The following is a 26601-nucleotide window of genomic DNA, read 5'->3' as shown; positions in this document are numbered from 1 at the left end:
AAGACAGCTGTCAAAAAAAAAAAAAAAAAAGGGAAAAAAAAGAGGGTGGGGGAGGAGGGTGGAAACCGATGATTAGTTCAGTAACATGCACTTTGGCGCAGCTGCAGCAGGACATTTTGTGGCTTCCATTCGGAAGTGAGGCTCTTCCCTCCCCAGCCCCGGCCCGCCAGCTCTGTTCCCCGGTGCTCACCAGGACGGGCACTGGCGGAGCCCAGAGTGCGCAGGGGTGCCGGGCGAGGGGAACGGACCCGTGCGTGCCCCTTTCCGAGAGCAGTGATAGTTAATCAAAAAAAACCCCAAACCCCAAACCAGGCCTCAACAGCGGAAGTTGTGGCTTTGTGACACCAGTGCTTGTTTCACTTTCTTTTGTCTCTCTCTCTTTTTTTTTTTTTTTTTTTTACTGCTCTCTTGTGTTGCCAAATAAGGTTCCTCTTCCCTCTTTCTCAAGGTAAAGGCGACATGTAAGGAAGGCCGAGAGGTATGGAGCCCCAGGTATCAACAGCTCCCTTTGCAGCTGATCATCTGGAGGCCAGAGCTGCATACTTTTTGATGGTGGGAAATGATGGCTGTGGCAAGGGCTGAAAGATAGGCTATTCAGAAAATTGTCTCCTCAGCTTCATCACATATAGTCCTTGCTTTTGTCATTTTGAGGAAAATTATGAGCACTTCAGGACTAATTTTTTTTCCATTTTTAAAAATGTTGCTTTGAGATTTTCAGGTAAAAATGCTGTGGTAACTCTACGTGTAGGGTTACATTGTTGCTGTTGAATTTAGGATTTGAGAAGTGAATTAGTTGAGCTTCAGAAGGATTTCCTTGAAATTCTAGCCAAACACTGCAGTTCTCAATTTATGTTTTATGGTTATTTAGATTATATACTTTTTGGCTCTCTTGGGGTTTTGTTTTAGGGTTTTTTCGAGAAAGCATTTAATTACTTAAAAAGAGACAGGTCAGCACAAAAGATCGTTTCTGTCAAAGGATAAACCGTGGAATCTCCTTAGAACATCTTTAATGATGTGTCAATACCCATAAAAACTTAGTGTATAGTCATCTTGTTGAATGCTTTTTTTAAGCCCTCTTGCTTATTAAGGATATGCTAAAGATGTAGAAAATTAGCAGACCAAAAACATTGCCCTCTGTTAATATTAACAAGATATTATGGCCCTTTAATTAGAAACTGGCTCTGTTGGTAGCACTAATACAAAAATGTATTTCAGGGGAATATGTATTTCAGTAGAGTATCTCTGTCCAACTGAGACAGAAAAATAAAACTGAAGTGAAATTTAATGGTATTTAATTCCAGATGTCTCTGTTTTTATGTTGTTACTCTTGAAATAGTCTCTGGAAATATTAAAACATCTTTGTGGTTTCAGAATTTCAGTGAAGCTCAGGCTTAGTATAGTGCCTCCTTCTGTCAACTGACACAGGTTTTTTTGCTGGGTGGAGAAAATCAATTCCTTCTTTCATTTAGAGATGCCTGGAATTAAAGAGGGATTAGGAAGTTGAAGAACACAGATTAAGACAAAATTCTGTTTTTTGATGTGTAGGAGAGGGTGTTTTTTTATTTTACTGTTGCCCGTCTTTTCATAAGGATTCCTACTGGTATAATTGTAACATCAATGAAAAAGGAAAAGGTTGCTGCTCAGGTGTTTGAAAGTCAGTTACTCTGTTTCATTTATTAATTTATTTTTTGTATATCAGGAAAGTATGGGGAACATTTTTAAAATTTAACTTTTTTTAAGTTTGGTAAGGTTAAATAACTTGTTTCATTCTTGTCAATTTAATTAGGGGCGAAGAAGACGGTGGTCGTGGGGACTTGGGATCATTCTAAAGATTGTGTAGGCTGAAAAAGATGTTCCAGCAACAGTTGTGCCAGTGAAATGCTGCATTTGGCAGAACGTGTTCACGATCGGCTCTTTCGGCCAGCTCACTGGCCTGGATCTCCAAAGGCAGTCGGAGCCTAATTCCTTTCCAGAATGAGATTTATGCTCCTGAATGCCTTTGGGAATCGAAAGCACTGAGTCCCAACAAATTTCAGTGACAAAAGATATATTGTCCTGTGCATGGCATCCAGTGCCATTCACACTGCCTCAGTGTGCCCTTCTCTGGGGGACACAGTTGCTCTGCTGCAGAAATGGGAAAGGCAGAGGTTGAATCAACTCTTGAACTGGCCATATCCTGCTATGTATTTGCAAGGACAAGGATTTAGATGGAGGGTAACTGAGCAGTGACTACAAACAACGCTGTTCCAGTGTTTCTTCAGAATAATTAAGCTGTAGTGGTTTTGGGGGTATCCTGAAAGTAACGCAGCCCCATCTCCAGACAAATCTGAGGCAACCAGCAGTGGCTCCAGGCTTGACGTGGAAGGCCAGATTCACGGAGGTGAGAGTGGAGCACGGCACTGTCCAGCTGCCCTGGTACACAAATATGATTGCCAACCCCACAACAGTGGAACAGGTGGCAATTACCATATAGCAGCTTGCAACCCTAGATTATTATTGTTTAGAGAGCAGTCGACGTACACTTAGTAGCCTTGATGGGGTCTGTTGTCACTAAGGTATGTAAGGCAATGAAGTATGTACTCTACAAGTTAGCGTGCTGGAAATAACAGAGATTGAGCTGGAATTCCCTGTTGTTCTGAGGTGAGAGCGGGGATGCAGGCTTGTTCCCTGACTCAACGCTGTGTTCGTGAAAGAGGTCTTTTTATCGGGTGTGCAGGCCTCAGAAGGGCTTCGTGGACATTTTATTGACCTAGACATTGTCAGTCCAGAAGAGTGTATGACAGACAGACTTTTAGAAATACCTGAATTTTTCACATTCTGAAAGCAGACTCTGTCCCGAAGCTGTGTACCAGTAAAGGGGATGGAAGCTGAGCAAATCTTGACTGTTGCCTGTGTAACCCCAAAATGAACATAGACTCTGCTGCTGGGAGATTGAAGGACTGGCAGAAGGTATTACATGACAGGCTTGATTCCTTTGCATTGTACATGTCATATCTGGAGTGTGACACTGCTTGTGGAGTAGGTGACCATTTGTTGAAACAAGACAGCCTGAAAAGTATACAGCTAACAGTGCAACTGCCAGTGCATTCAGGTGATGGAAACTATAAAAATTTCAGACAATAGCCTGACTGTTCCTGAGGGTGTAGTTGAATGAGATGCTGGTTTTGGCCGCAAACCTAGCTTAAGAAGTCCCTGTGCCCTCCCCCTGTCCTGCTTAGCCAGGTTTTCCTGCCTTGTGCTGTGGTTTGCTGGCTCCTCGCTTACATCCTAAGGGATAATTAGTTCAGCAACTGGTAGTATAGTGTATCTGAAGACTATTCTAACCTTTTCTTCCTAATAAACGTCCTTGTGTTTTTAGGTAACTTTCTTGTAAGACTGGCAGTATGCATTGGTAAGCAGTTGTAAAAATAACTGCTTGTATATTTGTAGATAGAGTAAAATCATGTTTTTAGTGGCATTCATAGATTACTGATTTCGATTTTAAAATCTTGAATAATTTATTTACTGTGCTATGGAACCTTTTCTGGCTATGTGAATTATTTTTTTTAGCACAAGAAGCAGTACTCTTGTGCCAGAAATCACAGTAAAAAGGTCTTATCATTCATATAGTGTATACTTCATTAATGCAGCATGATGGGTATTGCAAAAGAGAGCCAGTAACTTGAAAACAACTGTTGTATTATTAAGCATGCACAAAACTATGCAAGTATGTGCAACAAGAATACTATGGTAACCTGATGTCATTGTGCACCACAGGTAACTACAGTCATCTGTGGATACAGAAGTTGATTTTGTCCTCCGAAATAAAATGCTATGGGAGCTAACGTGTGGCTGGGGTGGGACTGGAGATTCCAAGAGCAGGAAGGCTGGTTATCCCTGCCAGAGAAGGGAGCTTTTTAGTAAGTTTGGAAGCCACCCATGGACATATGTAGCCCAGCTGTTTTCTGCACAGTGGTTGTGATGGAGTGGTGTAGTAAGAGTCATACTATGATGTGCTGGCCAGAGCACCATAGCTTCCTAATATCTCATCGAAACTTGAATATTTCGTTGGGCTCTGTGAGTTTGTGCCCAAAGACCAAAAAACATTTTGTGTATTAAAAAAAAAATACCAAAGAACCCAACAGCATTCTACTTTCTGTCCAGTCAGAGAAGCCCCAGGTAGTATTGTACTTAACACCACATTTTTGCTTATCACACCTGAGCAACTAGGTCCTACATTTGAACAATACTTACTTTTATAGAGGTGTTTCCTAGTGTCTTCTCCAAAAGTTTAAAATGCTTTTAGACTGGTGAAAAATTGTGGTATTTCCTGGAAGGCAAGAGAAAAATGTATGTTGTGTGGTCTTTGATTTCCAAATTTAAATACATTCTGTGTTGTGCCTGCTCATGATTCATAGTGTCTTGCCTAGCTGCAAGTAGTTCCCTAAAAGCATGATTCTGTTGATGGAGAACCATATGTGTATGCAGATGCTGTATGTCTATGTAACCTGCTGATACCAACCATTGCTTCATAATAGTTGCTTTATTTTTTTTGATATGAAAATTGTTTCTGATTTTGTATAGGTAAGACCTTCGTAATAAAAAACGGGTGCATAAAAAGAGAAATATCTTGTGTCTGTATATGTGCTTGTCTGCTCTTTTAAAGGAAGAGTGGAAATCTGCCCTTAATCTTGTTTCCTGATTTAAACCAGAAAGGGTTTGTTGTGGTGCATGAACGCAGAACAGAATGCCAGTGGGGTGGCACGTCGATAGGTGAGAGTTGTAGAAACAGTGAGTGGAACTGTGGCCAACAGGTGTAACATATTTATGACTGTAGCAGAAGAAAAGGGTGACTAATGGATGGAGGGTATTTGCCAGCTCTTTCATAATATAAAGGAAGGTGCTTGCCAGAAGTGGAAGGTATATCAGCCAATGCTAAAGTTTATTCATGATCATTTGTGCCGACCAAATACTCCTTCCTCTAGGAATGACATGTGTTGGCAGGAAATGTCTGGTGGTCTGGCTGGGTATTGAGCAACTCCTGGCTTCTCTCCACTCTGCTACACTTCATGTCATCATCCTTGCTGAGGCCAAACATCTTTCTTCTACTTTGTTCTAAGGAGTCTTTCTCTTTCATCCCAGGACAAGAGCTGTTCACCGTAGTTACGGAGGAGGGAGCACTTTGGGCATCTCCTTGGGAGAGCACCCATGCTCAGACACCAAGACACCACGCAAGTGGGAGGCTCCAGGACTCATATTGTTCCTCTCTTGTGGTCGACTTACATCAGCCTCCTTCCCTTTTCTCATAGTTGTCTCTTTATAATGTCAGAGCTTTGCTCTCCCCTTTCCTCTTCAAATATGGCTCTTGTGGAAGTGCCTCATGTGGAGAGCCCCTGTCCCGCACCTTGTTACAGCGTGATGGAATTACATGCCTTTCTCTGGAAGCAGGCAGCTGCATGAGACCGAAGCTTGCTTTTAGTAAATAATCAGCAGGAGCAGAAAGAGGTAATAGGAAGAGATTTGGCAGTGAAGACCATTCTAAGGTTTTATAAGTAGATTTCCAGGACTGTGACTCTGGAACATGGATTGAAAAGAGCTACCGGAGAGGTTAGGCCTGAAGGGAACGCTGCGCTGTGGGACTGCGTTTTTGGAAGGCTGCCGAGGCAGGTTCAGGTACACGTGCATCTGCACTGCCACTGAATTGAGAGTAGGATTAGGTCACTCCCAAAGGGGAGTTACAATGCCTGAAAAAATTAACACAACTTCTGGAAGTAGACTAAATTAAGTAGAAGTCTAGCAGACAGTGCTAAAAATGGTGCCTCTTATTACGGCTTTGTAGCCTCGGCCACTTCCTGGAAACAAACCGCTCCTTTCTCAGTGTGAAAACTTTAAGTCTTTTAAGCAAATAAGTCAATAAAGCTATATTTAAACATCAAATACAGAAGTAGAGGGACAGTGGCATGCTTGTTAGCATACAAAAAGTTAGATTAAAAAGCAATTTTATGTTAATTTACTTAGATGCTTTGCTTTCCAGTACTGTCAGAGCAATTCAGCATATGTGTATGTGTGCCCAGCATGTACAGATCAATGCACACGTGCATCTGTACATGCAAATCAGAGCAGTTAACGTGGGGCTATTACACCACCGAGAAAGTGGTTTAATTCCGTGCGCTGAAGGCCTGCGTGAGAATTACTGGCTGCTGGCATCAGTCTCCAGGTTTCATTGTTGTAGATGAGGGAGTCAGCCTCGATGGTGCTTGGCACGGGAGGGAGGGAGGGGAGGAGGGAGAGCGGCGGGGCCGGGGGGCACCGAGGAGCCAGTGTGCTGCTGCCACAATGGCTGGCACAGTCGGAGGGCCATTCACCAGTGGGTATTGCCATACGCAGTGATGCGAAGAAGCATATGCAAGCAACAGAGGCAAGGGTGAAAGAAGAAAAACAAAATGCGCCGTAAATATCTCTAGAAGGAGCTAATGACTGATAAATGTGCTGAATAGAGACAGCAGAAATCATTTTTGTGGATTAATTTGTATCTCTATTAATTCAGTCAGTCTCCTCTTCGCCACCATTTACTTAATGATTCCTGTTACTCTTTCCGTCTTGGTCTTTCTCTTTGGTGCCCTACCCATAATCCTCTTCTATAACAACACTTAACACTTTTCATAGTGTTTCTGGAACAAAAATGTTTCCCAAACATTAATGAATTACTGTTCACAAACAACCCATGGACAGCTCTTTTGTAAATGTATTCATACTGTGCTGCGGATAGACTTGGAGTTGTTTTACTGTGTGCTGTAGGACCTACGCTGCAAATAGGTAAGGGGGGGGGTCTTCTCAGCTCAAGTGGGGCTCAGAAGAAGAAGTGGGGCTAATCCCGGGTTCCTCTCAGAGATGGAATTAGGAGACGTTCTGAAGAGTCATGGTACTCAGTGACAGAGCGCACTGTGTATAGCTTTTTGGAAATGCTAATACAGATTATCATGATACATAGTTGTCCTGATGCAGATCCAAAATCTGTCACAACATAGTTCAGATTTTCGATGTAGCAACATTGTCCTGGTGAATCTAAGAGGAGAGTAAGTGTTGGAGTAGGGATCAGGAATAGCAGTTCCTGTGTGCAGGCCACCTTTCCCAATTTCAAGCTGCACGTTATCTGTGCAAGCATTAAAAGTTTTACTGACTTTCTAATGAATCCAGAGAACAAGTGCTTTGCAAACAAGATACAGTGTTTATTTCTGTTCTTAATTTGAGAGCATCATCTTCCCAATGAAGTCTAAAAAAAACTGAACAAAAGATGACTTTGTCTCTGTATAATTCATGAAAGCTCTACAGTTGTAACCTTTTAAACAGTTATTTTTATTTAAGATGTGTAAATTTCAAATCTTTTTTTAATGGGGTAGATAAATGACATAATAAATATTTGTTTCCAAGATATGGTGCATAATGTATTTCACAAGCAGTTACTGAAATGTGATAGGTTGAGAATATGAATAGCATATTTTATGTAAGTACAATATGTTAACATGGTACATAATAGAATTAAACTAGCTGTAATTTAATATAGCTCTTTAGCTCTTTAGCTCTATAAAGCTATAGGGGTGGGGAAGCTATTGTCTTTCAGAATTAAAGTTCTTTTTAAGTGTTAGCAGAAGGACAATTATTTGCTGATTCTATATCAAAATTCTGTTGAAGTGCCTTATGTAAAAATTGCGGTTCAAGTCAAGAGAGGTTTGAAACTAAGTTACTACATCAATTAAATATGATTACATGGGTTTTTTTAAAGGAAAAAACTATATAATATTATTTTAAATAGTTAACATACAGTATTTCAACAGGGGAAACGCTGATTAGATCACCACAATCTATTTTATGCCATCAGGATTGCTGAGGGGCTTATAATTGTGTTAAATTTTCATATTACTCATATTCGCACATTAATGAACAGATGCATTGTTACTATTGGGATTTTGCCATTTGGCCTTTCACATCTCTAATCATGATTTCCTACTGAGATCTTTACCATTCTCGCAGAAATTCAGTCATTGATACATGGCCGTCCATCGCATTCATTATTCTCCGCTTGTTTGCCGCTGCTCTCCCGGCATCACCGGCGGAGTCAGGTTGCAGGGATACTCATTTGTAACACGAGTCCTCCGGCTGGGGACTCTGCCGCCGCTAAGTCAGTAAGATTTTTATTGACAAAGCTGCCCCTCAACCCCCCCCCCCCCCCCCCCCCCCCCCCCCCCCCCAAAGTAACACCGGGCCCCGTCCCGGCGCCGCTCCCCGAGCGGCGGCAGCGGTGGCTCAGCGCGGTCCCCGCCGCTCAGCAGCCCCGTCCCCGGCGGGGCGGGCCGGGGGGGGCAGGCGGGCGGGCAGGCAGGCAGGCAGGCAGGCAGGCAGCCCGCCGGGCGGCGGCGGCGGCTCTGCCGCGGCCCGGGCCGGGGGATCCCGGCAGCCCCGGTGAGCGGCTACTGTTGCTTTAACGCGGCAAGTTAGACAGAAGACTTCTGTTTCTTTCCGAGCGCACCACGGCGAATATTTTGTCTAGCTGCAGGGGAAAAGCTTTGTCGTGGACTTTGCTGACAATAGACTTAAAAGTAAGACGGGCTGCTTTTGGTGCCTGGAGGCTCTGGAGCCTATTGTCAGCTCACAATGGATTTCTATTGCCGCATTCCTGCTTTGCAAAGGTTTGTTAGCTTTTAATGACTGACAGCCCTCTACTGCAAATACCGCATTTGGTCTGGCCTGTTTACACGGTACTCGAGAATTTTTAGAAAAGCGCAGGGGAAAAAAAAGCAAACGGCGGCGTTTATTTGACCTATTCAGATACGTTTGGAAAAATAGTTTCCTTCGTGGGTGCTTACAGGGGACGTACCAACTTCAGCAGTAGCTGTGCAAGTGCCTAGAGCGTGGCGGCATCTCCGTATCGTCAGCCCCGGCACAGAAATGTTCATTGCACTGCAGCTTCTCCCCTCTATTTCGTTAGGATTTAATTGCAGTTTTAGGGTTTCTAACAGAAAACTTGCATTCAGGCAATCCTGGATGACCGAGTCCGTGGTTAGCGCAAGGAGCGACCCTTCCTGCGAGAGCCTACCGCTCAAAGAGCAGGAAGCACACGATTATAGAGGAGAAAATTGGAGCGTGGCAACGTGTATAAAAATGTTACGGGGAAAAAAAATCATCTCTTCTGCTGTAAATGGGATCCGGCTCGTTGCTACGCTCGCAGCGCCCTGCGAGATGCAGGCGTGGGGATGTGTGTGAGCACGGGTGTCTGCCTGCGCACACCCATGTGCGGGGGGGGGTGTGGGGGGGGGTGCGCGAAAAGCAAGAGGGCATCCGTGTGCCCGTGTCACTGCAGCTATTTATGCATTAATATTACAGTGCGTGTGGTTGGTTTAACGGGAGTTTGTGCTCGTTCAGTTCCTCGGGTGTGACAAATGCTCTGTAGAGAGGGAAAAAGGCCACGGTAACCGCGCCCGGAGCCCGCCCGGTGTGCGGGGAGAGCCCGGCGAGCCAGCCCGCCGGAGAGCCTCGCCAAGGTAGTGCAGCGCTGCTTCCTCGGAGCTTTAAGTTGGGGCTTCAAGAAAGGAGGCAGAATTAGCCAAACAAGATAATGAAGGTTGCTCATAATGGTTTTTACTGTGGGGAAAATTAACCAGTTGCTAATAATTGTATGGTCTCTAGGCCAGACGGTCCCTTTGATAAGTTAACATGTACTCCCTTTATGCTCCTGGTAGGGGGTAAACAAATGCCTGAACAAATACAAATACACATAAACACAAATGTGGAGAATAGCAGTATATGTCTTAGATCCAGATAATAAGTGTGGGTATTGTTATTTAGATGGCGCATACTGGGACACTTATCTTTTAGTACACTCCATTTTCTAACTGAATGCAGTGCTAATCGTGGGATTGAAAGCTATTGTAATTGTGTACCCATCTAAATGCTGACAAGAATATACAATTACATTGTTTGGAATTGAGTTTAATGTTCTCTGAATTTTATTAGCATTTATATTTACTTATGCATTAAAATTCTACACAAAAAGAGGTCAGAATACAAGAGTTACAGACATAAATATCAGACCCATCCACACCCTCACTGCATTTTTCCTGAAAATACTGAACAAATTTATTTTATTTTATTTTATTTTTAAAGGAAGTGATAGAATCTGAAATGAGCAAATAATGGGTTTCCATTCTAAGCAATGCCTTTTCTCCCTCTAGATTTTGCAATCTTTTAAAGCTTTTTTTCATACCCAACTTTTTATTATTATTTATGATGTGCGTGTTACTGGAAAATCTTTCCACAGTATGCTTACCACCACACGATGTTTAAACACACATTATAAAGTGGATGTAATTGTAAACACTCAGAGGGATATAATTACATGTAGCAGATTTAGGAGCTAATTCTTTGCTTCTCTCTCTCTTTCTCTCTCTCTCTTTACTCTGCATTTTATCAACATAATTATTTTTTGACTGCAGACTAACACCCAGAAATTGACAGGCATCCATTATAGGCAGAAACTTGTTCACCAAATTGAAAAACAATGAACTGCAGGTTTATATGTGCCCATTGTCATACAGAATTACCGGGGCTTTGTTCCACAAGAGGAAAAAGCTAATGGTTTTGAAACAGCAGGTGACAAAACACATTCTTTTTTTTTTTTTTCCTCCCCCTTTTTTTTTTCCCCTCTCCTCTTATCAGTTTGTTGATGAAGTCATTACGAACTGGGGCCCAGAACAGGGTTGGCCTTATTTTTAGCAGATAGACTTTTAATGAGTTCTGTTGTGGAGAGAGTCATGTTGATTTGCTTACATTTTTTTTCCCCCCCTTCACTCAGAAACTCCCAGTATTGAAAAGCTACTATCAAAGGACTGGAAAGACAAGCTTCTTGCCATGGGATCAGGGAACTTTGGAGAAATAAAAGGTAACGCTGTTTCTGTGCTAAAGCAAATTGGGAATGAGTATACAGATATCACTGGCTTTATGGAACTTTGTTTGTTTGCTCCTCTTCCCCTCCCCTTGAAACATCATAATTTGGGGCTTAAATTAAATGTATGCTGTCCATCTGTGATAATATAAATAAATGAAATGGTATATTGCCCTAAGTGAATGAACTTACGTAAAGCTTTTGTTGCATATATCATTCTGTGTTATAAGAGGACACATCTTATTGCTGGATCAGAAAAAAAAGTCAATTCACATATCAAACACAGGCTTATGTGGTATCAGAGTATAGCAGAGCTCAGCTTCTGAAGTCTGAGGGTGATCAGAAGTCCTTGTTAATTTTTTGGACAGATTTTGATGATGTAGATTTTTTTTGACTTTTCTGCGTGTAGGGGAGAAAAAAAAAGGCAAAGTTTGTGTAATGATACCTCTAGGTACTGAAATTAGCCAGTGCAGATTTTAAAAGACAGCGTACAACATCTGTGCACTAAAGCATGTTCTTTTAAAGCCATACTCCAGAAGGAAAATGACAAAATTTGACCACTCTCCAGCAGCAGTAGCTTCTGCTTTGCCAAGATATTTCCCCATTTTATATATGTGAGGTCATTTTAGGGAACCTGTAGTTGTTTGTTTTCATGTAATTTAGTATTTTTATAATTCTTCCTCAGTGCTTGTGATGAGGAACTAACTCAAAATAGATGTGTGTCAAAAATTTTAGTTTTCAGAGCAGCCATTATTACTCTGAAAAGAAACAGTGACTCCGATTCTTCTCCCATTTATATCGGTGTACATCTGGAGTAGCAAAATCCAAGCCAATGTTGTTTTGGAAATGTGAAAGTAGAATGAGATTAAAATTAAACCCTTCCTTTATGTTTATAAACTAGATTTCCTTTCTCTCTATTATTTTTGGTTTGTTTGCTTACTAATGTTGTCCCTGATACCAAGATCCTCATTTCAGGCAGGCTCCCAAACCTCGTGCCTGACAGGTTTAAGGGCCTTCTGCGCAAGACGTGGGCAATATTCAGTAAAGAATACAACATGACATGCTCTCAGAGGTTAATGTATTGGTACATGTGCAAAGATAGTGTTATTTTAATTATATGTGCCTTCCAGCTTGTCACTTATAAGCCACCGGCATTAGTTTGCGCTAGTCCACTGACTTACACAAGTAGGAAAGAATGCCACTTGCTTCTCCCTAAGAGGCTGTAATTCAAAAATACATATTCGTTACATATGTAGAATAACTTTCTAACAGAATATAGTGCTTCGGCCCCAAATAGGCTGAGATATTATTATTATTATTATAACAGAGGGCCAAACCCTGGGTTCTTTATTCCTGCCGAGCACGTTTTCTCCATGTGTGTAAAGCAACAGGTCATAAAGAGGTAGGGTAGCCACTGGGTTTATCTGCGAATTCTGGGTTTTAAAAGCATATTGTTTTAAAATAACATCATCATCTGCCATGAACTGATGCATCTTTAAGATGTTTCAGGCCCAAAGTACACAAGCGGCTTTCATATCCACTTTTGGGTGTGTATTTCAGCAGTTCTTGCATGTTGTCTGGAGCCTCTTTAACTCTTGATATGCTGGAGCCTTTAGAAGGACTCCCAGTGATTCTTGTCTGCCTTTGGACTTGGTAAAGCTGCTCTGAAAAGTGCTGTGCACTGAGAAGGCAGTCTGTTCCCGGTCCCTATGATCTTGTTCTGTTGGAGGGCAGTCTTTTTTCTCTCTTCCTCTCTTTCCCTTTCACAAGCTAAACTTGAAAGCGGCAGCAGCGGCTATATGCTAGCACGAAAGAAATCAACAGTCCTTTCAGTCTTGCCCGGGGGGAGGATGGGGAGCAACAGCACAGCCTCAAAGAAGAGTTTGCTTTGCTTTAATTTTTGTTTTTTAGCTTCATATTTTGAACACAAGTCAAGTTATTGTTCTGTAGCTCTGTTCAAAAGCCTCACTTCTGAGGCTTTTTAGTGCAACTGTGGTTCTATGGTTGGGGGCATGGTTATTAGGTGTTTGGATCAGGTTTGGCAGTAAGCTGTGAAAACAGGCACTGGTTTATTTTTCCTACTGACTGCCGTGACAGTTGCAATTATTGTCCATTGTTCCTAGGTGGCTAGAAAGGAGGGAGGATACAATAGAGCATTGCCCTCTGGGGGTAAATGAATTTGACTTACAGGTTCTTGGGGGGTCAGGCAGGCTGATTATTTAGTGCCCAGGAATGCGGTTTTCATGGCACCGCCAGCCATGAGCGGCCAACAAACAATGGCTCAGCTGTATTGCAGCTGTATTTAGTGAGGCAACATGAAAGGTGTGCAAGTTGAGCTGCTTTATACTCACATACGCGTGTACAAACACACATATATTATGCTTGAAAATGTTTTTGTCCTTCTATAGGAACGTAGAGTTACTAAGTTTTCCAGTTGTGATTTTTTAATTAACTTCTCTCTATATTTGGCCTGGCAGCTGCATTTTTCCCCCCCCTCATTTCTCTATTAGTGATATTTGGAAATCCCGCACAAGTAGTATCTTATTATTAATACACCCTGGAATGTGGACAGCACTAGAAGCTGTACTGCCCAACTGTCTTATGCACTGAATAGTTTTTTCCATTTAACTGTTCAAAATTTCATTGTGTTTTTCATTAGATCTGGGGGAGTTTTAGTATGTCATGTGCTAAAGTCTCAGCACTAGGCTACATATTGTTAATGCCCAAGTCTGTGTTATTACCATTGAGTTTTATTCTCTGGGAGAGATTAAAAGAAAGGGAGATGAAGCGGAAGACTTTATTTTCTATTAGTGTTATTTCTCTTAAGTTAGAAAGCAGTAATATTTTATTAAAAATAGGGGAGTTGGTGAGTGGCTGGAAGTCACCAGACTCCCACATTTTGTATTCAATTGTTCCTCTTAGTTGCTTTGTTACTTTCCGCAGCTACTTTAAGCCCCCCTTTCTTATTCTGCATGCCTGTAAAATGGGAGAACCATCACTGAGTATCTGCAGAGGTCTAACTGCAAACTTCAAGATCACAGTTAGAAGGATCTATATATGTCCAGCTACTAATGGAAAAAGAAATGTAATATTTCATTACAGGGCTTGACTGAAAGGTACTGCAAGGGAATACTCTTAAAATGGGGCAAAATCTGGAGCCTTTCATATCTGTAGAAATTTTAACTCAAATGCCTCTGTTTGTTTAGAGAGGTAGTCTCGGGCTAAATAAATAATACAAGTTTGGCACTGGAAATTTCTTAAGAAATTTTGTTTTGAAATCCATGGAATTTTTACTCTGTTCAAAACAAGTCAGTCTATAGTAAAACCCACAAAACATGCCGTTAAATCGGAATATTTTAAAATAAAGCTGTAAAACTGTATATTGAATTGGTTAAAGCCCGTTCAAACGTACTTATATCCATCATATTCAAGAACAGGGCTCAAAAGCCCTCTGGATTATTCATGGATAATGCAGTTTATTGGATTCAGTGGAGCAGAGAGAACTTCAGGTCTCCAACCGATCATCTACAGGAAGGAAAATTATACCCCCTTTCTGCTTTCAGTGTAGCCGCCTGATGCCTGTGCATTGCAGGGTGACAGTGGTTGCTTTCCTCCAAAGCAATGTTACCGACTGCAGCAGATGCAGCATGTAGGGTGGGCCGTTGACGGGAAAAGGTAGAAGAAGTATATTTCCATGCTCTTCAATGTCAATGGCCATCCCTATATTTAGAAAATTAACATGAAACTTCTATTTCACTGGTGTCGGGCCTCCTCTGAGCAGACTTCAGGGAATGGTGCTGGCCCCCCAGGTGGCCACATGCATCATGAGGTGCACAGACCTGCCAACGCTGATGTGAGTGAGGCAGCTTTAACTACGATGAGAACTCTCTTTAAAACTTCCCTGGTGTACACAAAGCCTTTCTGCTAATCTTGTCCATCTCTTGCTTATCAAGAGTTGTCAAGAAATAATAATGCATATTTTATATGTTCTCCACTTAGCTAATTTTGAATAGGTGCATGGAACAAAAGGCTAAACTGACTTTTGTTTCTAATCTTTCTGAGTTGGTTTTCTATTGAAGTGAAGGCATTGTTAACAAGTGATTGCACCTGAATCTCTCAAGAAAGACCGGGCAAGCCTGAACCTGATAATTTTTTTGTTGTTTGAAAATCCTTTTGATTGTACAGATTAGTTCCTAAACAACTCAGGTGAAGTGTTTTCTGCACTCACTGTGAAAGGGATCATCATTAGGGTAAAATCAGCTCTTCGTTGTATCCACTTAAATCTAGGTGACTCCAAAGACTGTACTGGAGTAACGACAGATTTATGAGTGTAATTGAAAGCAAGATTAGCATACCAATCCTAATCTTTAATGCATGATAATACAGACATTTGTTTTGATCGAGAAACTGGGTTCCAAGTTACATGAAAGTATCAGTGCAGGTATTGTATCAAGCTGTGTTTGATGTGTGATAGAGCTGTGTTTGCTGAAGACTCTAATTTTGCTTATACGTTCGGAAGATGGGGCATGAGAGAGTATGCAGTGAACGGTCTTATGACTGCCAATAATGGATAAAGAGAAATAATCCATTCAGTGATACTATAGCTCATCAGAGCCCATGAATTAAAGACGTATGTTATGTAGATTCAATGTATGGATTAAAACGGATAATCTGGTAGGTGACACACAGAATCTTGAGATAAGTGAGCTATGCAGATTCGGTATATGGATTGTGGCGGATAATTCCATTTAAGTAATGCTGGACAAGTTGAAGACAAGTAAGCTTCGGGTAGTGCTCAGGTTATGTGCAGTAATCCAGTGAGTGACACTTTGGATCACATAATCTGTAAATTGAAGACAAGGAAGCTGGGGATTCTGCATTTAGATGTGGACAGGAGGAAGGAGGGGGAAGGGGGAGAGAGATTATTCATGGGGAACATACTGGGTTTAAACCTTTGACTAATAAAGCACAGATCCCCAGGAGATGTGTGAAAGCTGCACACTTTCTTGGGAGCCGTGTGAATTTTGCATTTGCAAATCAATGGTTGAAAAATGTTTGCAAACTTGTGTCAGATGTGGACGTTTTGCATTATTTTTTGTGGATAGTATTGTATTTGGATTGGGGAGAGAAGGAGGGTGAGAGAGTCATAAGTGAAGGAGGTAAGATGTCTGGTTGTTGGCTTTTAACTGTGATAAATTCAATATTGCAACCTACTTAGTATCTTCTTTGTGTTTATTTTTTGGGGGTGTTTAATAGTAGCAAATTGCTGGCAGTGAGCTTTAGTCCTTTGTTAATATTTCAAAAGTGCTGGGGGGGGGAGGGAACCTGCGCAGTGGCACACAGGGGAACCTAAGTTTTTGAGAGGAAATTTGGCAGCTGCCGAAATAGTGGAGGTTGATCACAGTGCAATATGATACTCTCAGGCTGCAGAGAAGCAGACAGTGCCAATTGAGCCACACCAACGCAGAACTTCTTTCAGGCCAAATGGAAGCCTGAAATGGAGATTGTGACTGGATGGAGCAGCTCCTATTTGACCCTAGAATGGGAGGTTAGTTGAGGGTAGTATCTGTGGAAGGAGGGTTGGAGGAATCTTTGTTAAAGCATCTAAAATGCAAAAAATGTGAATTTGTGACAAAGCAGCAAATTCGGGCTGTTCCGGATTTTTTTTTTTTTTTTTTACGTAAAGGTACTGAATTTGAGCAGAAAAAATCAGGTTCTATTTAAATCTAATACAACATTTATTTTTAAGAAGTGATTATTAATAGAGAAAATAGAATAAAATTGAACTAATTAAAGTAGCAAATGCCAATGGCTTTATTTTGTTTGAACATATGGAGGCCAAACCACTATATTTAAAAATCATCTGGAGGGTTGGATGACAAAAGGGACCTAAAGCAGTTCTTCTTTGTACTAGAATTACCTGAAAGATGTGCTGATAGAGATGAATGTTGCTGAACTACAACTACCAGTTTGTCAAAACAAAGCAAATATACATACACATACGTATTTTTTACTGTTTTTCCTGCTGCTGCATAAAATTCCAACAGCAAATGCTATTTCTCTAGGCTCGTTCTAGCTTGTTGTCTAGACAGTAAAACAATGAATAACCTCTGAGAAATAGTCTCAATACAAATGTTGTCTATTCCTTTCGTAACCTTGACAATAAGTTACTAACCTGGTTGAATACCAAGCTTTGTTTGTAGTCTACTGTACCAAAACTTTTTCTGACAGCAAATAAAGACTACTCAGTGACAACTTCTTTCCAGCGTTGCGAAATAGTAATGTGCTGGTCTGTTATAGAGCAGACGGCTAAGTTTTTGTCCCCACAGAATATTAATTCTTGAGGGTAGTAATGGCAAAAGATGGTAATTGTTCATCATTTGTTTTTATTCATTCTGCAAAGTCTTCCACTGAAACCTAAAAGATTAAGACTGTCCGTATGCTGAAATAAATAACTTCCTTCTAGCTTGCTGTTCTAAAAAAGATTTTTATTTGTCAAACAGAAGATTCATTACAGAAGTCTGTAGGTACACACAAATCAGTTTGAATTCTGGGCTTTTTCTTTCCTTGTTTCTTTTTCTGGTGGCTCTGGCTTGCTGAGTAAAAAGCAGTCAGAAAGTTTTGTTTTATTATGCTGACTTCCCATATCAATCAGATGAAGTAATTTAATTTAGCAAGGTAGGTAGTTGTAAGTGATGGCAGTCATTGTGTAGTAAAGTTGGCTTAAATACTTAATGAAAAATGCCAGTTTTTAGATGTTTATGTCCTGACAGCTCCAAGATTTACTGGCCTGAAAAGCTATGTGCCAGTCCATAATAAAACACTCTCTGAAGTATTGATTAGGGAAGCATCAAGGGAGTCTGCACACGTGCACAAGCACATACCCACATCCACCCACCAATACATACCAGCAAGTATGTACTCATAATTTAAAGTATATACTCATTGCTTGGTCATAAACATTTGACATTTCTGTTCAAAGACAGAGGAAAGAAGAGTTTAAATTCTGAACTTACCTCAGCCAGTTAGATCTGTTTATCAGAGTAAGTTTCCTGAAGGCACCTAACATCAGCTCCCCATTGCCTCACATATACAACTTCAGGTGACGTCAGCAGCACGGCCATCTGTGCAGCAAGGGGAGAATACTCCTCTTTAAAATTATTATGTTACAAGTAGATTTTTTGGGGGGGAGCATCACAAAGATTAGTTTGCTTTTAAGTAGAAGACGACTAGGTGGCCTGTCTATTTTACTTTCCTGATTTCCCTACTGAGCAGAGTAATGTTGGGTTTGGATTTCTAATGTGGCAGAGCAAAGTTAAAACAGGGGTGGGGGGTGGGGAGAGAAAAATAGTTGACAATGGGATGAGAATGAAACTCTGAAGAAAAGATACTGGAATAAAACCCTCAAGAAAAGATATTTTATGGACTGCTGATATTTTTGTTTATTCTTTGGATATAATAACGTTAGTGCTAGTAGGAGTTTAATTCTTCTGAGGACAGCTTAGTTAATAGGCTGTTCAGTTTGAAAAACCTCCTTCTCAGCTCTTTTTCAATTTTGTATCAAAACTGTTATGTCCCTGGCTTAAAAATCACACTGAAAAAACCACACCACTGCAGGAAATGCTTGGAGGTGACTCAGTTTTTAGCTGATGTATGGGTTGTAGTTATGTCCTCATCACACTGATGTTACATCAGAGTAAAGTTACACAGAAACTGTGTTGTGGCATGGTTCTGTTGCTTGGTTAGTTGGATGGCGTCAATAATTGCTTCATTCATAGGGTCCCTTTGGCTAGAACCCTACCTGGTATCAAACTGGGTCAAGCAAAGATTTAATTATCTATTTAACAGGTATCCCTGTTAAAGCCAGGGGGGAAATTCTTGGCCTTACTGGAATAGTTCTGCTGGTGACTTCAGCGAGGCCAGCAATAAAATGGCTTACAGTGCGTAAAGTTAAGAATGACTTCAGGCAAGTTTCTAAAAACTTCACACGTCAGTTTTCTCTTAAAAAAAGTAATGCATACCACTACCTTTCTACCTGCTCAAAGTCTTTAAGAAGATCAATTAGCTTATGCTTTGAAATTAAAAAAATGCTCTATAGTGCATTATTATTATTATTATTATACATCTTAACATTATTTGAATACAGAGTACTTCCAAATATTCTTATTTCCATTTAATGTGTTTTTTTCCCCCCTACAAAGCTTTGTAGATACAGGAGGATTTTTTTTTCTTTTGTAACCGTAGTTAATGATATGAATGTAATACAATATTATTGTGTCTTCCAGGCTTTGTACTCGCACGTTGTTTTCTTTGATTTTTCTTTGAAAGACAGATGCTGACAGTTCAAAAGCTATTTACGTAATTACCTTGATAGTAAAGTGAATCGGGGGATAAATTTCACTGTCTGTATGGGTGTGCGTGAGTGTGCACGCGAGCACCCCTGATTGATAACATTCCTAGCAGTTTGAGACATGTCAGAGGGATTGAGGAGAGCCTCGCCACGTCTCTGCCCCTTGCAGAATATGCTGGGTGCTGCGCAGCTGCAAGCAGATCTGTAGGCTGGCTGCAAGCAAACATTCTCATCGCTTGAGCATTCGCAGCAAAAGCTTAAAATGCCTGTTAAAGAAAATATTGGCTTTCCTAATTTCTCATTTACATTCTCATTCTGTCTAATAAATTATAATAAAGTATTTACTGTTTTGATCGCAAAAGCGGTTTCTCTGCCTTTTTTTTGCTTTGATTCTGTTTTGGGTGGATATGCCAAGGTTTCTCCTGTTCGTTTTCTCACTTTAAGTGTGTCATTTGGTCATATTGGTGTCTTCATTCTAATGTTTATTAAAATGTTACTGTCACTGCCAGTCTGAGACTGTGAATCAGAACTAAGAATGTGTAATAGTTTATTTCACATTTGAGTAGATTTCTTTTACTACTTAAACACTATTATGGATAGTGTTGATCTGAGATGAAGTTTAGGTTTGGCGATACAGAATGCCACTAATTTGAGTCTTCTTTTATTGCCATCTGCTGTGGGTGTTGCATCCACAAACTTTTTTTTTTTTTTCTTTCTGAATCTCTTTTTGTAGTGATAGAGAATAAGCTGACGCATCTGGAAAGCATCTTTTCTTGGGCCATTCACTGTATCAACCCGTAGTGTATACTTTGATGCTCTCTTGCCTGAGTTGTTTTGATAAGTTGTGAAAAATCCACATTTCGCCATTGCGGTGTTAGAGTACAGAGAGAACAGTATGAGCACCTACAGCAATCTCCTGAAAGGCAGGTGGCCTGGTGGTTAAAAGCTTTGTTAAACATAAACTGTGCAATATCTATTTGTTGTGGATCTGATGGTAATTAAGACTAATTTTTGAGGCAGCCATTGATGTAAGCCACTCTCCTTTTACTCCTCACTCAATACCTGTGTGAAGTGGTCTAGCTTGCTATCAAGTTGTACACTGCAATAATGGGCACTTGTTTTTTCTCCCAGCCACGCTGCATGACTAGAGTGAAAGCACTGCAACTGTACAGATACTGTGTGTAGAGCACAGGCCAGCTCCAGAACCATTCCCAACTCTGTACTACTTGGAGCAGCTCTAAGTGAGTTTAATAACGAAGCAGCTGAAGGTAGCTGCTGGGGCTGGTGGCTTATCCTCACTGAGGTTTGCACCGCCTCCCAAGTTCTAGCAGTGTTAGCAGCCGCGGGGATAGTTCATTAATTCCCAAGAAGCATGATTTAAGCAACTGTCTTTATGCAGTTCGTTGGTGTTGTAGTTACTTAAAATACTAACACGTTTTGCCCTGTAAGCTACAGAATTCTTAAAATGGAAATCCCTTAGCTGCCAAGACACTTCACACAATGATAAAGGTTTTGATCTCAGGCGGGTTAACAGAGAGAAAATAGCGGTGATAGGACAGAAGTCCACCCTCCTTGCCTACCCACAATCTACAGCATCTAGAAGGGGATACAAAAATGGCAACTGGTGCTCTAACTCTGGAGTGCGTTTTAATACAACAGAAAAAATTCCTATCGCTGAATGTACTTATGTAGTGACCAAGCTGTTGCCCTCAGCTCACCATTACATAAATAACGTCAAGTATCATTTGGCCTTCATTTGTTATGTAAACTAAGTAATTTATGAATGGCAACTGTGAAATGGCAGTTTTGTTGGCCGTTTCCATGAAAGAAATTGTAGAAAAGGTGTGCTAGGTAATAAGGGAACATAAAAAATACCAAACTTAAACTAAATGCAAGCACTTTACATTATGATCAAGATAGTCTGATTCAAGTACTTCTGTTTAATTTTCACACTTTTATAAGCCACTGGTTGTCTGCAAGAAACCTCAAAACTATCTGTGATTCATCATCAGTGGGGCTTATATGGATATGTGGGTAAGGCAAGGGGAAATCTACCCCAAAACTCACCATTTCCCAGTAGACCCACACATCTGATCTCTCTTGCCTCTGGTTTTGTGCAGGTCACTTGAGAGTATGGCTATCCGAGTACTTATTTTGCAAGGAATGATACCTTAAAGAATTGAAATTATAATTAAGTATTATTGAAGTTATTGGAAGGATGGGCTAATCACATGAAAATAAAGTGCCTACTAAGCCATGTTTTCCAGAAAGTATTCTCCAACAAAAGATTTTTTTTAGAAGTTGACAGTGATAAATTCTCCCTTTCGATTTATTAGCAAACTGAAATTGCCGAAGAAATATAATGCAAGAAGGCTGCCTTTTGTCAGACTACTTCCACTCCAGTTTATAAACCAAAGGAATTATGTATTGTACTTACTAAGTTAGTACATAAAGCACCCCCTTTGGGCATCTCAAAGTTTCTTTAAAAACTGAGTAATAATGAAGAGATTGAGTTTGGTGGATTTGTCCCCAGCTGCACTGCTGCGGTGTGCCTACAACTCTGGCGTCTGCACTGGCACTTCATTGCCCTGACCGCTTGCTCTTAGTTCATCTAGACTTTCCCCTTGTTCCTGCCATTTAAATAAAGCTGTTGTTTTCCCGGGGAAGAAGTTTTTTTTGTCCGCTCTAGGTAAATCAGATTAAAGAAGAAACTGCAGTAGGTGGATGGCCCCGCGGTTGTGCAGTTGTTTTGTGCCGCGGTCAGGGCAGTGGCACGGGGAGCGTTTTGCTCTCCCTCAGGAAGTGCAGCCTGAGCTCTGGAGCACAGGGCTGGATATCAACATTTCTTTTTCTGCCGCTGTCGGTAACTAAGTCTGTGACCCCTCTGTCTGTCAGTTTACACATATGGAAACATTTTTCCACCTTTCAAAGGTGTGGTGGGGATTAATTTAACTTTACAAAGTGCTTTTTGATTCCCAACTGAAAGCTACTGTAGGAGCTCAAAATACACTGATGAACTAGTACTGGCTGAAGATCTTTGATGTGTGTCAGTGTATTTGTCAAACAGTTTATTTGACAGTGATTTCTTTTTGCTTACCCTAACTTTAGGACTAAGCCAATCCTGTGTATTCCTTCTCTCTAGGTCTTTCTCCCTCTCTCTATTGCGCACACCGACCAAGTTTGGAATAAAATATATGCTGAATAAATAATTAAAATATTTAGTTTTCAGATGTTTCAGTGTGTCCAGCGTGTTATACTGCCAGTATCAGTATACTGATAGTCTTCATTAGATGAGCATTACAGTAAACTGACATGCTACCCATGGAAAGGACAAGGAGGGGGCTGCATTCTGGAATAATTCTTCTGTGCCACTTGGAAACACTGCACCCTTTTTCCTAGGGAAAAACAAATGAAGGATGGAAGAGTGGCAATAGACATTTCTGATTAATTGTATGGCCAGGTGGCAAATGCATTACTTGCAGCAGTTCTCCCTCTCCAATGTTTGAAATAAAAATCATAAGTTAAAAGTGTTTTCTTCAGCAGTGTTAGTATTTTAGCACTGGCTTCCATTCTTTCTCACAGCTTTTAACAGAACAGGTTTAAAGTCCTATGGTTTCTCTTTCAGTGTGTTTCTCAAGTTTCCAGCTTGTACCACAGTTTTTTTGGAGACTATATCTGAGAATATTCTGCTGTAGCTCTTTGTTATGTGATGAGAATATTTTCACATAAATCTCTAGCATCTTAATAAAAAGTTGATCAAGTTACATTTCCTTTATATGAAAATGTTGATTCTTTGTGTTTTCCCACTTGTATATGGCTGTCTACAATTACATTTAAGGGCTTGGACTTGGCTGATGTAGGAAATGGAATGTTGCTTGCGAGCGCAAGGTTGAAATTAAGTGAATGTAAATTAAACTAACTATCAAGCAAAGAGCCCTCACAGTGACACCTCTAAGGCTGTGGTACAGTCTTCCAAAGAAAGCAGTATATGATTCACCGTTGCAGACATTTCAATCCAATCTAGAAAGCTGTAGTAAATATATTGTAGGGAACATTCCTGCACTGGCAGGGGGGTAGACTAAATGAGCTATTACCAGTAGCTCTTTTCCATGTCTGACTGATAGTTGGCTAGGAACATGTTTAGAATAGTCGCCAATTTTTCTTTTTTTTTTTTTTTTTTTTCACTTGGAGAGCACTGGTGACATTGGCAGAAGAATGCTTCCTGTGTTTGAGAAAGGTTTGTGTGGCAGGGTTTGTCCCAAAAGCAGGCTATTTTCAGAGGAGGCATAGACACTGATAGCCTTAATCCTTTCCTAAAGCTTTTTTGAGAAAGAGTTTCATAGGATCTGACTCATGTGAGAGGGTGTGGTGGTATTGGAGATATCTGTGGATTAGCTGCTACACATATTTTCTGGTCTTTTAAATTCAAAGTCAAATGATCCTGGGTATACTAATAGTGCCATTTTTTGTTTTAGTGTATGAGTCATAGCTTTTGATTTTTCTTGGAATTTTTTCTTCCCTTCCCTTATAACCACTGTCCTTCTGGGTAGAAGGAGAATTTTTACAGAATGATTATGAGAGCGAGGTAGTCAGTTCCTCTGTCTGTGTCTGCTGAACTCTCCTATAAAAAACATCTAATGACAGTACAAATGAGAGAGATGGTGAGTTGTGTTTAACTCAGTTTTTCTGATACGTTTATGCAAGACTTCTTCCTTTAAAAATACTCATCAGTGGCAGCAACAGCAATAGTAGTTAGTGACAATTTAAATACTATATAATTTCATCCTAATCAGGGCAGCTGTAGATGATATAACAGGTAGTGTCCTGACAGCTGTTGTGTGCTGAGCTAGTAACAGTGAGAAGGCTGGGCGTGGGGAGCTAGAGAGGTATCCAGCACCCAGGAGACTTCTCTGCTTCCCCTTGATTATAGAGGGATGTTAATACAGACCTTAGAGTTTCTGTAGGCATCAGAGCATTGATATGTCTTTGTCATAAGTTTTTGACAAAAATGTAATTGTCTTTCAAAACTGGAAGTGTCGATTTTGATCCCCACGAAATGTAAACAATGTTTTAAATTTGAAAATCTTTCAAAACAGGCAGTATTTTTCCCCCGTTAATCTGATAAAAACGCAATGGAAAATAGATGAAAGGGCAGGGAAACATTGAAGGGGGACACCACATCAAAGCCTGTGTACAGAATTATCCTCCATGGCTCATTTTCCTGTAGAGGGACAGGTCTTAATGTGCAGTGTATTGCAATATGCTGCTGCTCTTTGGTGCTACTAAAACTTTGCTTACAGTGAAGCTGCAAAATAAAAACCTGGCTAGCTCTAAATTTCCTCTCTTCTCTTTACTGTTGTTTTTTTTTTTTTCACCATATGATGCCCAGGGACTCCAGAAAGCCTCGCTGAGAAAGAAAGGCAGCTCATGGGTATGATCAATCAGCTGACCAGTTTGCGAGAACAGCTGCTCGCAGCTCATGATGAACAGAAGAAACTGGCTGCATCACAGATCGAGAAACAACGCCAACAAATGGAGCTGGCTAAGCAGCAACAAGAACAGGTGAGTGATTATTATAGTGGCTTTCAGCTTAAATAATTTTCTGGGAGGACTTCCCAGTAGTTTATCTTTTAGGGTTGATACCCTCAAGTTTGCTCTCCACCCAAAATTTTTTTCCATTTGTTTTCTTAGGTGAAGAAGTTTGAACAAGAACATATTGGAAGAAAGCTTTAATTTGCAATATGTAAAACAATGCTCTTTGTCTTATAAAGATACACCTTCCATTTTGGATGTATTCTCTTCCAATAGTGTTTTTGGTTTTTTAAGTAAGTGTAAATAAGCATGTTAATTCAGCCCTCCTGAATAATCTTCCAATGCTGCTTGAATTCAGTGATGCTGAATAGGTATAAAAGGAACAAAATGCAGCACTTGGATTGTAATGTGAGAAATGAAAAGGCTGGTTTTGCCAAGTGTGGAAAAAAGTGGGGGAGAAGTCAGTGAACAAGTGTGACTTTTTTCGTCTACACTTGAGAGGCTTGATTTTCAGCTCTTGCAAATATGCCCTCCACTGAAAATGCAAACATGTTTTCACATGTGAACAGTTCCAATGTGCATACATGGACACATGACATTTTATGCAAGAACATAACTTTTCTAACAAATTTGCACCATGCAAGTTTTAACAGAAATGAATGTCTGTTTTTGTACCTGAACATGAGCAGAGAATACTTAGACATCTGGTTTAAAATTTTGTCAGGAGTCCATACTGATACTTCTTATCTGAAAGCGTTTTGGTCTACCTGACCATTTATTTCAGCTTGTAATGAAATTTGAGTTTATATCATAGAATTGCAGCTACGTGAATTTTATGAAACTCACAAAAATCTTTGAAATCTGTCATAGTTGTCATATTTCAATGTTTATATTGTACTAAGCAAGTCTTAAGATTCTAAACCACTGCTGACATCTTCAGATATTTTAGCCTTGGTATTCCCTAATTTTGATTATTTAAAAACCTTATCTTAAATACTGTGTATTGTGGCCTCACACCTGAAATCCCACATAGGGAGAACAGGAGAAGTGACTTATCTATTAAATTAGAGAATTTGTATTACACTGTTGTTTACATGGAGAAGGTAGACGAAGGTGTGAAGGTGGACTTGGGAAGATTCTTCCACAAGGAGACATCCTGCAGGAGCTATTTCCTTTGCCCTGCCTTTTAAAGTCACTACTGCTACAGAATGTCTGAATGATCTGAAAGTGAAAAAGAAAATGGAGAGAATGGAAAAAGGCAGTTAGAAATCCTGCAGGATTATTATTAGGATATTAGGATTTCTTTTAATTTAAGAAATTGTGTATTATTCTGCATTATATAGAAATTAAAATAACCAAACTTTCAAAAAAATGTGTTGATAAAAATTATTTTGATTGCTTAAAGAGAGGCTGTAGAAAGAAAACATTTAATCTTTTATATGTGGAGTTAACTATGAGTGAGTGTTTCTTATGCTAATAGTTTAATAATAGAAGTGAAAGAAAATACCTAAGGGGAAGAATGCACAAAATTCCTCCCAGTAAGTATGTATAAGTTCACATCTGACCCTGAGATGTGTATACATACCACAGGGGAAGAACAATACTCCTTCTAATGTTTGTGCTGCTGTGCTAGCTATTCATGAGAGTAGAGCTGTGTGATGACTCAAATGAAAGTTTTTCAAGTTTGCTTTTTAAGTTTGAGGTATATAATGGTTTATCTCCATCAGTCCCCTGAGAACTGTAATTTGGTTCCATTACTGTCTGCTTTTTCCTTCACTGCATGTAAAATGTGTCTACAGTA

The 26601-nt window shown here is 40.3% G+C and overlaps 1 protein-coding gene across 6 annotated transcripts in view; it reads left to right on the top strand.

Annotated features, from left to right (window-relative positions):
• The window catches only part of SOX5 (SRY-box transcription factor 5), a 337014-nt gene that overhangs the window by 166407 nt on the left and 144006 nt on the right, over positions 1–26601 (top strand). For all 6 annotated transcript variants that reach the window (XM_050907886.1, XM_050907914.1, XM_050907904.1 and 3 more), the window contains exons 4-5: positions 10829–10915; positions 24658–24830. In XM_050907886.1, the coding sequence (XP_050763843.1) occupies positions 10829–10915; positions 24658–24830 (260 nt within the window). The remainder of the gene's footprint in view (positions 1–10828; positions 10916–24657; positions 24831–26601) is intronic.

This window comes from Gymnogyps californianus, chromosome 1, assembly GCF_018139145.2.
Source record: "Gymnogyps californianus isolate 813 chromosome 1, ASM1813914v2, whole genome shotgun sequence".
Classification (NCBI taxonomy): domain Eukaryota; kingdom Metazoa; phylum Chordata; class Aves; order Accipitriformes; family Cathartidae; genus Gymnogyps; species Gymnogyps californianus.
The sequence above is the reverse complement of the archived record's forward strand: the minus strand, read 5'-3'. Positions and strand labels throughout refer to the sequence as shown.